General features: G+C 33.8%; 1 protein-coding gene across 2 annotated transcripts; it reads left to right on the top strand.

Moving 5' to 3' along the window:
- The first annotated feature begins 125 nt into the window (after nucleotides 1-125).
- Nucleotides 126-11,560, top strand: znf365 (zinc finger protein 365). 2 transcript variants are annotated; one of them, XM_058750462.1, is made up of 6 exons: nucleotides 126-468; nucleotides 2,346-3,067; nucleotides 4,308-4,479; nucleotides 5,129-5,175; nucleotides 5,533-5,652; nucleotides 8,291-11,560. In XM_058750462.1, exons 2-6 carry the CDS (start codon nucleotides 2,358-2,360, stop codon nucleotides 8,310-8,312), a joined length of 1,071 nt encoding a protein of 356 aa, XP_058606445.1. In that variant the 5' UTR covers nucleotides 126-468; nucleotides 2,346-2,357; the 3' UTR covers nucleotides 8,313-11,560. The 2 variants fall into 2 exon arrangements, with proteins under 2 accessions (XP_058606445.1, XP_058606444.1); XM_058750461.1 differs by having other exon boundaries at nucleotides 5,533-5,661.
- The last annotated feature ends 1,575 nt before the right edge of the window (nucleotides 11,561-13,135 follow it).

Genomic DNA, 13,135 nt, shown 5'->3' with positions numbered 1-13,135 from the left:
GCAAATGCTCATGGAGTGGGTTTGCGTTATCACTGTGATTTTGTGCTCATGTCCCCCGTCTGTCTTTAAATAGTTTAAACCGATGGTCTGCCGCACTGCATTCTAATGAATCCTCAACGTTCTGACCGAATCTTTTCAGTGAGAGCGATGCTTCTGGATCTTTTTGGATCGATTGTAATTTAACACATAATGCGATGACATTTTGCACGCATTTTGCACACGAAAACTGCTTTCAGCATCATATGAAAAGAAATCTATGTCACCTCCGTCGCTGCTGTCACGCTCATTCTTGACAACGTCGTTAGTACCCAGATGACTTCATACACCTAGATATCGTTTTACTGTATCTCAATCAGAGAGGGTCACCACTGGGGTTCGGACAGAAATATCAAGCAACAGATAATCCGAAGGATCAACCGTTTGATTAAAGGTTAAAATACACAATCCCACTGGAGCTCGTTCATTAAGGTATGGTTGCATGCTTGGTGTTATAGAAAATGTCAGATGACTACCTGTCTGATTTCAGACTCTGGCCAGTTAGATCGCCTGCTTGCATAAGAATATTTGCATACATTTCTCTATGGCCGTTTTAGAAGTTATAGAAAAATTATGGGTCGTTAAAATGTGAGATGACACTATCATCGGTTGATTTAAGCAGTAAACCATTAAAACAAATGCATTTGATCTCACCACCGAGGTGCATGAATTTGATTTGCCAAAGCTTTACATTAACATATCCGTGGATATGCTTAATAAGAACATACTCAAATAGTCGTGATTTCGTGGTTATCAGTGGATGGAAATAATCTTGTTTTATTATGAATGAATATACAGTATATCACGCAGTTTAGTCGTGACTTAACGTTAAGTCTTAAGTGTTGATGTCAGTTTTCTGTCACCATCAGCATGCTGTCTTTTTTTATATTTCAGTAATATACATTCATATATTGTGTCAGTGTTAGGCCTTGTGAAAAGCTTGCTAGATTAAAATAGCCAGTTAGACAGCAAGGTTTGCAGACTAGTTGTCGACCGATATGGGTTTTTCAATGGCCAATGCCGATATTTGGGGTGGCCGATTTAATATTGATACTGTACATTTACTCCATTAAATATTTGCCAGCTTAGGTTCAAATCAATTTTTGTATAAGCACATACACTAAAGTATGTGCTACAAAAATCGGTTGAATATTTCCACCAGTATTGCCTAGGAAAAAAATAGATTTGTTGATGTTTTGTGACATGTCCCGACTCCCAAGAGGTGTGTTGACCAAAATGTAAAAGGAGAAAAATATATAAACGTCTCTTTAATTAATACTGAACACAGGTCTTAAACTATTTACTTATGATTTGAAATCTACTGTTCAAAATTCTTCTTCTTTTTTTAAATTTTTTAGATTTTACCAGCAGGGGGCTAACAGCTCTTTGCTAACCAGATAACTCTTGACCAGTTGGTGACAGCTTCACCCATCCTAGCATTAATGAATATCACAAAGAATATTGGCATTATATGCAAATAATGTGCATTGAGAAAAAATACTTTACATTTTTTTCAAAAATCATTACAAATATTCGCATTTGATTCAAACTATTTACCTTGACAAGACAATTTTTAACATATTACTCAAAAATCGCAATAAATATTCGCATTATATGAAAATAATGTGCACTGACAAAAGGTTTTTTTTACATTGTACTCAAAATCATTACAAATATTTACATTATATGCAAATAATATGAATTGACAAGATAATAAAAAAATATTACTCAAAAATCATTACAATTATTTGTATTATATGCAAATAATGTGCATTGACAAGGATCTTTTTTACATATTACTCAAAAATCACTACAAATATTTGCATTATATGCAAACAATACGCACTGACTCGGAATCAGTCAAGCAGACTTACTAAAATGACCAGAAATACATTAATTATTCAGTTCGCATGATATATTTGTTCGCTAATGTACTGTAGATTCCTGTTTATGGTTGCAGAGTTGCCCAAATTTTTTTACTACAAAGCTTGATTGATGGCCACACATAAATGTATTATTAAATTTTTATTATTGCATTATTACAACTTTATTACATTAAAATAGTCATTTTTAAAAAGTCAGATCCCTTTATATGCTCTATATTTCAAAGCAAAAATAAAAAAAAGATAAATGATGAAGATATGCTTAAATGATATGTTTTCCCCTTGATTTCCCCCCTTTTGTGTTGTGGTGGGGCAAATCAAAGGTCATCAACTCTGGCCTGCGTGCCCTGGTTTGGGCATCTATGCGACACGGTATTTTTATATCCAAGAACTGGGATGCTAAATATGTAATATTTTTGTTGTTAGGTTATCTGTGTCATGCAGCAGAAAGTGTGCACACGCAACACAGCGCTGTTTGTGAAGAACGGGCAGGCCTGTGGAGCCGGAGCCCCTCCTCAACTTCCTTTCCGCTGCCCTCGATGTGGAGAGCACGAACGTTTCCACAGTCTTTCTTCTCTCAGAGCTCACCTCGAATACAGCCACCCTTTCCACACTAAACATGACATCAGCCTCCTATCCACGAGGGATCTCTCTAACACAGAGCACACCGAAAGCTGCAAACCCTCCAATTCCGACATGCATAAAGTACGTGACGCCGGCACGAATACTAACTCCACTGCGAGAGGAGAGCACAAGCACTTATTCGGTGCTGACCAAACTCCATCGCAGCAGCCCGCAGAGCAAAAGCTCACGCCCCCAGAGAGGAGCCTCAGCGTTGGGGATGCACCGGCCGGAGCCGGACCCCTCTCGGCTCCTGTGGCGTCAGTGGAGAAGAGGCTGGAGGGGATGATGAGGACAGCCAATAGCAGCATGGAGCGACGTCTGCTGCGGCTGAGCTCAGAGCTGGCACAGACAGACACGGCTATCCTGTGTGAGCGCGCTCACTCGCATCACCTGGCCCAGGAGAAACAGGAAGTGCTGGAGCGAGAGCGGGCGCTCAGCAGACAGGTAGACGCCGCCGTTATGGTGATCGCCACACTCAGGCAGCAGCTCAGCATCTCGGAGCACGAGTTGGAGAGAAGAGAACAGTGAGTGAAAGATTTAAATATCATTTAAGCTCTGTGAATACAAGTTGCCAGAATACAGTCCCCGTAATCAGATTTCTGGTTGACCATGGGTTTTGGGTGACCTATTCTAAACCCTATAAAGTCTGCTGTATCATATTTGAAATGAAAAAAAAGACCTCTAAATGATCAATATGATTGAAACTTTGCTAAAGATTTGTTGTACACAATCTCCTCCATGCCTTCTGTTGTCTGATGGATAGTTTGTACTTTTAAGCAAGTAAAAGTCCATTTAGTATACTTATAAAAGTGTGTCTTTTTGCTGTGAAAGCTTTACAGATTTTTAGAAAGTAAATATAAGAATAACTTTTATATTGTTAGTTTTATATTGATTTACTGGACTGAAGGAAGTTAGGTTTACTTGATTTATTCATACATGTTAAAATGTATGAAATATGATGCATTTGATTGAGGGACATTTATTTTTGTCTTTCAATCATCGTTGTATTGCATTGCGTTATATGTCACAATAAAAACTACAGAGCTTTGATTATAAAACCAAGCATTAAATATTATCTTATTAAGACATGTTATTGGGAGATATAAACTCATATTTATATGTAATGTATGAAAGTTTGTTATACTTTTATGAAGAGTTCATTGATTACAATACATTAGAATTTCATCTTACTTTTTTGCATATTTGCAAATAATTGCATATTTTTGCTCAGTTTGGACCTCTATTTTGTGTGTGTTTTCTTATTCTTCAGTGTCATATTATATGAGCCATAAAAACCTGATGTATTAATATGATACTCAACATAAGAAAAAAACTTTATATTTTTATATTTTCTCTTAGGTTCATTAAACTGTTCCATATTTCATATGTCAGGATTTACAGGGTTAAAAGAACAGTACACATTTACCTTTTCAACTCTATTTCCTCGAAGGAACACAAAAGGAAATGTTTAATAGAATGTCCAAGCTGCTCTGTACAAGCATTTTTTGAAGACGTTTTGAAAAGTCTCATTTTCATTCCAAGGATGAAAGAAATTGAAAGCTATTAGGTTGGAAATGGAATAACATGAGGGTGAGTGTATTATGATGAAATGGAGAAATTGTTCAGCCCTGCTGCTCATTTTTATATTGGTTTTCTTAAAGGTGCGGCTACAAGAAACAGAATTTATGACTGTTAAGGGGAAAATATGAATAAAAAATGTCTCATAAAGCAGTTCTCTGATAACTACCTTTTACTGTATTGCAGGGAAGTTATTACCATCCAGAAGTTTCTGGAAGCAGCGGCACAGCATGAGATGTGTGGGAAGGTTCGTTTGCGTCGGTTCATCGAGAGCCTCTTGCGGAGGATTTCCCTGGCCGAGAGACTACTGGAATATTATCAGAGCGCCCCCCACAGGCATTATTGCACGGCTCACTCTGTATGTCACCAAAATTTCCAGAAAAATAAAAATGTGTATCTCATGCCTTAAATATTTATTTATATATTTAAAAAAAATATATATTTTCCCACCAATTTATTTATTTATTTAGTTATCTTTTAAAATACATTTTAAAATACAAAATCTCATTTTGGAGTCTTGAATATTAAGTTTTCGTTAGGCTACTCCATTTGACCTAAATAAAATGCATTTTCACAAAAAGGTCAAATCTGACATTTAAAAAAAAAAAAAAGCTTCATGACATTTAATAATAATTTCAAATTTAAATTAATAATAATACAAAGACCGTACCAATATTTCAAGAATTTTTGCCTTTATTTTTTTAATTCTCCAAACAGTTACACCACCATTTTTTCACTTTAAGCCCTCCAAAAATGATAGAATGACTTGTATTTCAGAAATTGAAAAAGTATTTTCATGTGCATTTTTATATTAATCGCATTTTCAGTGTATTTTTAAACAAGGAAGAGTGTCAAGTCATTGACCCATGTACTGATGTAAAAAAGGAAATTCAATAATGAATCACCTGATATGACCCACTTGTATGATTTTCCAGGATTGCAATAATGAACTTCTATTTCAGAAATATGTCAGTCCTCTGCATTTCTCTAATTTGTTATTATTTCAGGTGCCTCTGCCATCAGAGCTCGGTCCACATAGAATAACACAAAGCAGGTATTGCATTATTGGTTTTACTTTAAGAAGGAAAGTCACATTAGCCCAGTAATGAGCAATTCATGTAACCATTTAACCTCTAGTTTCCTATACTTAACAACCAGCAGAACATTTTCAGAGCACAATATAAATCATGTCCTTATTTGACTCAGGGCACTCGTTTGGCTTGTAGTAGACAGGATGTCCCCTCTAAGTAATTCATGAGATCCTATCAAGACAGTAGAAGATCATGTTGTCCTGCCATAAATAATGATTACCCTTCTTTTCCATTTAATCAGTCTTAAATATTAAATACACTTGGTTCATATGTGTGTTGGATGATAATAATAGTCTTATGTTGCCGTTCTTTGACATCAGGTCTTCAGGAGACCATCTTGAGCAGGATGAAGAGCAGCAGTTACTTGGTCAGTCTGGATGGGGACTGTCTAAAGGTTCTTCTGGAAGACTGGGTTACGACAGCTGGTCCCAGCGGAGGAGGTCAGATGGGTACGAGGTTTAGGGACAGAAGTGGAGCTTAGCAATGAATGTACATGCAAATAACACTATTTCAAATATATGTTGAATATATTAATAATTATACAGTGGGGTCCAAAGTCTGAAACCAGATTGAAAATCTTATTTTTAATGACTTTTTTTTTTTTTTTTTGTAATTCCAATACGGTAACATTTGGATGGATGAGTGTTTTTATTATTATTTATGTAGCACATACTTGTTTTTTTTTTTTTTAGCAAGGATTCATTAAATTGATCAAAAGTGACACTAAAGACATTTCTAACAATTAACAAGATTTATGTTTCAAATAAATGGCAGTAAATCTTAATAAAGGATAAATAAGTACAATTAATAATTTAATGAATTAAATTAAGAAATAAGTCTTTCTGTTCTTAAGAATTCTGAAGAAAAGTATCACCATTTTCACCAAAATATTAACAGCAACCGTTTTAAACATTTTAAAGGTAAGAAATGTTACTTGAGCACCAAAATCAGCATATTAGAATGATTTCTGAAGATCATGTGACACTGAAGACTGGTGTAATGATGCTGAAAATGCCATTACATGAATAAATTACATTACATTTTAAAATATATTTAAATAGAACAATCATTTTAAATCATAATAACATTTCACAATAATTTTTTTTACTGCATTTTTGATTAAATAACAAATCTTCAAATCTAAACATTGTCATAATTACACTGATTTAAGTTTCACAGAAGTACTGAAAATTGCAAGATGCACATAACTGAAAGTAATGATAACTTGCAGTTGAGTAGGTGAGTCAGATGTTGATTTCAATCAGTCAATATCAATAATAATTTTATTCCGGTCCTCACAGACAGCTTTTCACAAAGTAAATAAAAATACATAGTTACCGAAAAAAAGGTGTAGGCAGAAGCCTTGCTTATTATGCCTACCCTTTAAGTTAAATAATACAAAATAAACAATATTACAAAAACATTTCCCAAAATGTACAAACATAATTCAAAACAAACATAACAAAAATACACACTCCAACTATTACTTCAATTATTTAACAATACAACCACAATTTGTTAATACTGAGTCATATAATTATTTATTTTTATTTATTTTATTTTATTATTTTTATACATTTTCTTAAATTGGCAAAGTGAATTACATACTTTTAGTTCCTTTTCATATTTATTCCATAGATTTACCCCTATAACAGATAAGCACCTACTTTTTGCATTAGTTCTTGCCCTTACTTTTTTGAACATATACAATCCTCTTAAATTATACTGACTTTCTCTTATTTTGAACAGCCTCTGAATACAATTTGGAAGTAAATTATTATAAACTTTGTACATTAACTGTAAAGTATATAATTCAACTAAATCCACAAATTTTAATGCATGTAAATTAATAAACAATTTATTTGTTGGTTCGTAATAATCAACCCTTTTAACAATCCTAATAGCTTTCTTTTGCAACATATATATTGAATTTAAATTGGATTTATATGTGTGACCCCACACCTCCACACAATAAGTAATGTATGGAACTATGAGCGCACAATACAATATATATAAAGTTTTTTCATTCAAAATATGTTTTATTCTATTTAATATTGCAATGGATTTGGACATCTTTGTTTTTACATGATTAATGTGTGATTTCCAACATAATTTATGATCAATTATAACACCCCAAAATTTTCATACACTCTTTCTATTTCCTCGTTATTAATCATTAGTTTCACTTTATTGTTACTTTGTCGATTACTGAATATTATAAACTTTGTTTTACTTAAATTCAGTGAGAGTCTGTTATCATCAAACCATTTTTTGAAAACCCTCAGTTCGAGAACAATATAAATTAGTATCATCAGCAAACAAAACCATTCTTAACAAATATCATTTATGTACAGTATAAACAACTTAGGGCCTAGCACAGAACCTTGCGGAACACCACAAGTAACTTTCATTAAATCTGATTTATCATTATTAATTTGTACAGATTGATATCTGTCATCGAGGTAACTTTTTATCCAAGCAAAAGCTTTTCCTCTTATACCATATCTCTCCAGTTTCATCATTAATAATCCATAATCAATAGTGTCAAAAGCTTTTTTTAAATCTTTAAATTTAGTAGCCATACTGACTGATTCGTTAAGTTTTCATGATTACAAGAACCTGACTACTCCAGTCTGCCTGTATGTTTGTTTTTACATGCAAAATCATTTCAGGTTGCCAAATACTATGTTGATATTCATGTTAAATTTTCACTAGAAACAGACTTTTGGACACCACTGTATGTAAATATGAGTTATACAAAAGCCCAATAAACAACAGAGATGTCCAACTACAGATGGCAGATTAGTTATTTGATACTTATTTGATCCTTGAATGTGATTATGGTCCATCTGTGAAATATTTTAACGATAAGATTGGCGGTAGAATGAACACATGGTGAAGCTGCCCTTTAATTCAAATAGATACAGCTGTCGTTACAAGTTGCTAACATGAAGTGAAGCTATAGTTAGTAATGTTACATGCTTGTTGTTTTCTAACTAACACTACTGTTCAGGAAAATGAATGTAGTTATATTATCTAAATGCAGGATGATGTTAAAATACAACCTGTGTCGTACAGGTCGGATCTTATGCCACTTTAAGAAAATGCACTGTTTCAGCAAGAAGAAAAAGTATGTAGCAAATATCAAAATCATTTACTTGGGTCTGTTTTTTTGTTGTGTATTTTAAATAGTGGTGCTACATTTTAAGGGATGAATATACATTTCCCTGCTTATGTTAGCCAGCCTCATTAGAAGGAGAGAAAGAGGAAACTATAACAGAGAAGGAAGTTCTCTTTCGTTTTAAAACATGCACCTATTGGAATACGTATAGATGTTGTTAAGTGTTCTTAAATTAATTGCCAAGAAATTTGATAATGGATCACTTTTGCCATTCTGTACAATTGGAGCAATAGCACTTATGGTCTTTGGCTGAACTGTGAAACGATTCTGTACTTTATTTAAAGAGATAGTTTACCCAAAAATGACAATTCTGTCAACAATTACTCACCATAGAGCCCTGTCAAGATATTTTGAGAAATGTTTAACGACTGGGTAAGCTGTACCGTAAAATAACAATTACAGTATTTAAGTTCTTAACTTAAGTTGCATCTAGCACTTAAATCAAATGAATATTCAGTATTCAAACAATGTTAAGCTCTATGGACAGTTTCTGACTGTTCTAACTGTACTGTTCTTTTTACAAGCTAAAGGAAAGTCACGATTCATTTTTGTGGCATTCGGTAGCATGATACCATAAAGCTTAACTTGTACAAAAAACGGAACATTTTAATTCCCAGGCAGTTCATTCTCGGCTCTACACAACTGGAGCAGTAGCACTTATTCGCATCTTGGGCAAAACTGTGAAACAATTCAGACAATAGCGGTATACTACCAAAGTCCATTAAAGGGGACATCGGATGCCCATTTTCCACAAGTTGGTATGATTCTTTAGGGTCTTCATGAAATGTCTGCAACATACTTTGGTTCAAATTCCTCAATGGCCGTGTAAAACAACACACTTTTTACTTCATCAAAAACAGCTCTGTTCACAGCAACCCGTTTCAGTGCATGCCTCTTTAAATGCTAATGAGCTACTGCTCACTCCACCTCTCTCCAATATATCCATATGGTTCAGAGGTGGTCTTGTTCAAATAGCTATAGCTATCTACATAGAAACTGGCTGCAAATTGAAACAGCTGCTGGATGACACAGTTTCAGACTCAGACGGCCAGTAAAAAACTGGCTGCATGGTTTTTTTGGGGGGGGGGTTTTAAGCTTTTTTCAGCTTTTCTGAGCTGGCAGACATGCCAGTTACCTAACTGCTAAATGCAAAAAGCTAAAAAAGTGAAAATTTCATCCAATGTCCCCTTTAATGCACAAAAATACTGACATACAGTATAACATTTGAAGTATAATTTTATGAATGAAGAGGGTGTTGTCCGTAAAACCAACAGACTGGAAGAACAGGGTAGTGCTTTTGGTGTTATTAATAGATTGTAGTGGTCTATAAAGGACCACTGCATGCACACACTTGGGTATAACCTTTATTTGACTTTAACTTCACAGCACTTCGACTTCACAGTATTCAAAATCAATGTTTTGTAAATACTAGTATGTATTTTTTGTCAGATGCAGGGTAGATCTCATCCACCGCACCTTAGTCTTGATATGAACCCGGTCAGTTTTAGGGGGGAAAAAGCCAAATGAGGGCATTTGCTTACATTTCAGCTCAGGCTACTTGTTTTGTTCAGTTTAAGCTCTGAATTTTTCCCATATTATTCTACAAGTTGCATGTGACCAGCTAAATAGGACCTCTTGGCTTCATGTGTGAGACTTTTACATTTTTAGAAAGGAAATATATATACAAAAAGCCCAGCAGAAATGACAAATGGCACTTGGAATTTGAGTTCAGAAGACGAAAGTATAAAAACGACTAGTTATAATTCTTGTTTTATACTCTTGTTTGTGCTGTTTTGTTCAGTGGTGGCAATGTCATCCACTCCATTTTGTGCTCAGTTCTGACACTGTGATTAGAATCTTATTTTGTCTTTTGTGGTCTCTTCACGTTTCTGTATCACTAGTTTATGTTGTGTTTAGTTAGAAAGAGATCTAAAGTACTGTAGTGCTGTGTGAGCATGAGGTAGTTCACATCCATCAGTATTTTATTGTGAGTGAGCATGCTATAATGCTTTATCCAGTGGCTTGTGCAATATGTGACAATATTTTCATGATGGGAGGAAAAGAAACGGTACTGTACAGAAGAAATCTGGAGTCAAACAAGGTCAAGTAGGGCTCAACCTAATTCACATGATTTTATTTATGTATCTATTTGTTTATTTATTTATTATAAATAGAATCTGAGAAAGTGTTCCTATGTATTTTATTGTCTTGTATCAGTACCCACTAACACATACTGAGCAGCACACTCTTCACAACACTGGTTCAGACCATCATTTATAAGAATTCACAATGATTTTGGACTGACTGAAAATATAAAGATGGATGACACTAAAAATAAGATTGATAGGCTATTAGTTAGTTGCTACCATATTTCAAATAATAATAAATTTTGGCCAATTGTGTATTTATTTCGCAATATGTTGTCAATATCAGGTTCGATTTTAAAATATACAATATGAGTGGCCGTATCAGTACAGTAGCAGTCATATTTGGCTTTTTAATTCAGTATGCATCTGATTAAGCCAGTAATAGAGCAGATACTATAATTTCTATCTATCTATATATATATATATATATATATTACACAGTTATTCATCTATTCTACATTATAATGTGTGCTACATCAAGACTGAAGAATAGATTTTTGTAAATGAAAACAGGAATTTATAATATCAGCCATCGTGCCAGCCTTTGGCCATTACATTAAAATAAATATCAGCTGTTTTCTCATAAAAATTGGTATTAATGATGCATATCTAAAATGAATAGTTCTGTGAACTAGGTTGGACCCTAGAAATGTAGGTGTGCCATTATAGATGTGACAATCAGAAGTAGAACCAAGCTAAATCGCTTAAACGTTTTTTTTGTTCTATTGTTTGGTGTTTCTAATGTTTAATGTTGTGCCATGTTGTTTTCTGTTAAAAATATTGAATTTGTTTTCTCTAGACTTAATTATCTTAATGTTTGTGCCTTTCTCTTGAAACATTGTCGTCTGTATTACACTTGTGATACTGTGAGATCTGAAGTCTCACGCGATCCTTGCTGCTGTATGTGATATTCTGAATAACAGAAATGAGATTAGAATTGATCATTAAAGATTGATTGCCTGTTTTCCATTTCTTGTGGCTACTGCAGCATTATTAAAATCTGAATGGTCATTCATTTGATCAGACCAACTTGTTTTACTGTGTTTTTTTCCATATGATGTTCTACATTTATATATGAAATTTTCAATTCATACTCAAACTTGGACTGTCCTGAATAAGATGAGATTTTAAATTTATCTTCAGGTCTTCAGTCTGTCTTCTTCTTATTTAATACCGCAATGCAAAGGATGAACACCAGAGGGTATCCTTGATTTTACTGTTTATGCAAAACTGATTTTTAGATCTCTGAGAACAGCTCAGAGTGCAGTTGTGAGTATTTAATTTGTTTTTTTCTACAGCGAATTCAAAATTTAATTTGTGGCACCACCTTAGATGAAGCCTGTTAGAAGGTAAAGACCTTTGGGATCCATCTGTCTGCTTCTTTACACAATGTATGAAATAGTTGTATATATTTCACACCAGCACTCCCATTATATGTGAAAATTTTTCTTTCAAAATTCATTTTAATTTTCTTTGAAAATGTTCTTTTTTTACTCCACCTACAGACCTCAAAGATCTATGTTACTTAATTTAAGAAGTAACTAAAATCCTGGAGGAGCATTTCTGTTATTTATTTATTTATTTTACATTACATAAAAAAAATTTTTTTTTTAAATAATTAAAAAATTATTCTGTCATTTACTCAGTTTACTCATGTCATTCCAAATTTTTCCATGGAACACAAAATGAGACATTTAAAAGAATGTTCGTGCTGCTCTGTTCCAATGAAACTGAATAGGAACAAATGCTGTAAAGCTCCAAAAATCTAAAATAATAATAATAATAATGCATTTGCTAGAAAACACTGGGGGAAAAAATCTGTTAAGGATTTACTTTGTAACAATTTTCACTCAGAAATTGTTTGTGAGTTTCATAAACAATTACAAAGAAATGGCAAGTAACACATAGAATAAAATAACGTTACTCTCATAATGTTAAAACATACTCCATCATTTTTTATTGACCTCTTCAAAAAAAATCCTTTTTATAGTGGAATTGGGTACTATATTCCAAGTCTTCTTAAGTGACAACTTTCTGAGAGGAACAGAATGATTTTTGTCGCAACAGACCCTAGTCACAAGTCACTTTCGTTGTATAAAAAGACTATCTTGATCATCATATCAAACTTTTCCTTTTGTTGAATCATTTGGCAATCTAGACTTTGTTCAGAAAATGCTTCAGAGACGTGTAGAGGAGAAGAGCTTTGGGGCCGTGATGCTCAGAGAGTTTGGCTGCGTTTCAGGAAAAATAAACCTCCAGAATGGAAACACACATTAACCAGACTGCATAGATCTATGGTCAAAGGGCGAAGACCTCTCTGCTACATTAAACAAAGATATCATAGGAACATAGACCAGAGAGTGAAAAAGGGGTCGATCTTGTAATAAATAGCTGCAGTGGTACTAGCTGGAATAAGAAGATGTTGCATGTTAACGTTTTTTCTGTGTATAGTGTTCTTGAAGATCAAAGAATGGCTTGTGATTGGTTGGCTCTGATTGTCGTCTTTGCGAGCGTATTAAAGGCTCAGACTGACGTCTCTCATTACATTTAAAATGCTGAGGTCGTGACCTCTCTGATTTACATTTTTCAGAAGGT

This window comes from Onychostoma macrolepis, chromosome 17 (assembly GCF_012432095.1).
Source record: "Onychostoma macrolepis isolate SWU-2019 chromosome 17, ASM1243209v1, whole genome shotgun sequence".
Classification (NCBI taxonomy): Eukaryota; Metazoa; Chordata; class Actinopteri; order Cypriniformes; family Cyprinidae; genus Onychostoma; species Onychostoma macrolepis.
The sequence above is the reverse complement of the archived record's forward strand: the minus strand, read 5'-3'. Positions and strand labels throughout refer to the sequence as shown.

What these genes read in the sequence shown, in the direction of transcription:
- znf365 (XM_058750461.1), top strand. Translation starts at nt 2,358, where the DNA reads ATGCAGCAGAAAGTGTGCACACGCAACACAGCGCTGTTTGTGAAGAAC. An exon ending in ATTATTGCACGGCTCACTCT is followed by an intron (nt 4,480 to 5,128) that starts GTATGTCACCAA and finishes TTATTATTTCAG; the next exon opens with GTGCCTCTGCCATCAGAGCT. An exon ending in CAGCGGAGGAGGTCAGATGG is followed by an intron (nt 5,662 to 8,290) that starts GTACGAGGTTTA and finishes TGTGTCGTACAG; the next exon opens with GTCGGATCTTATGCCACTTT.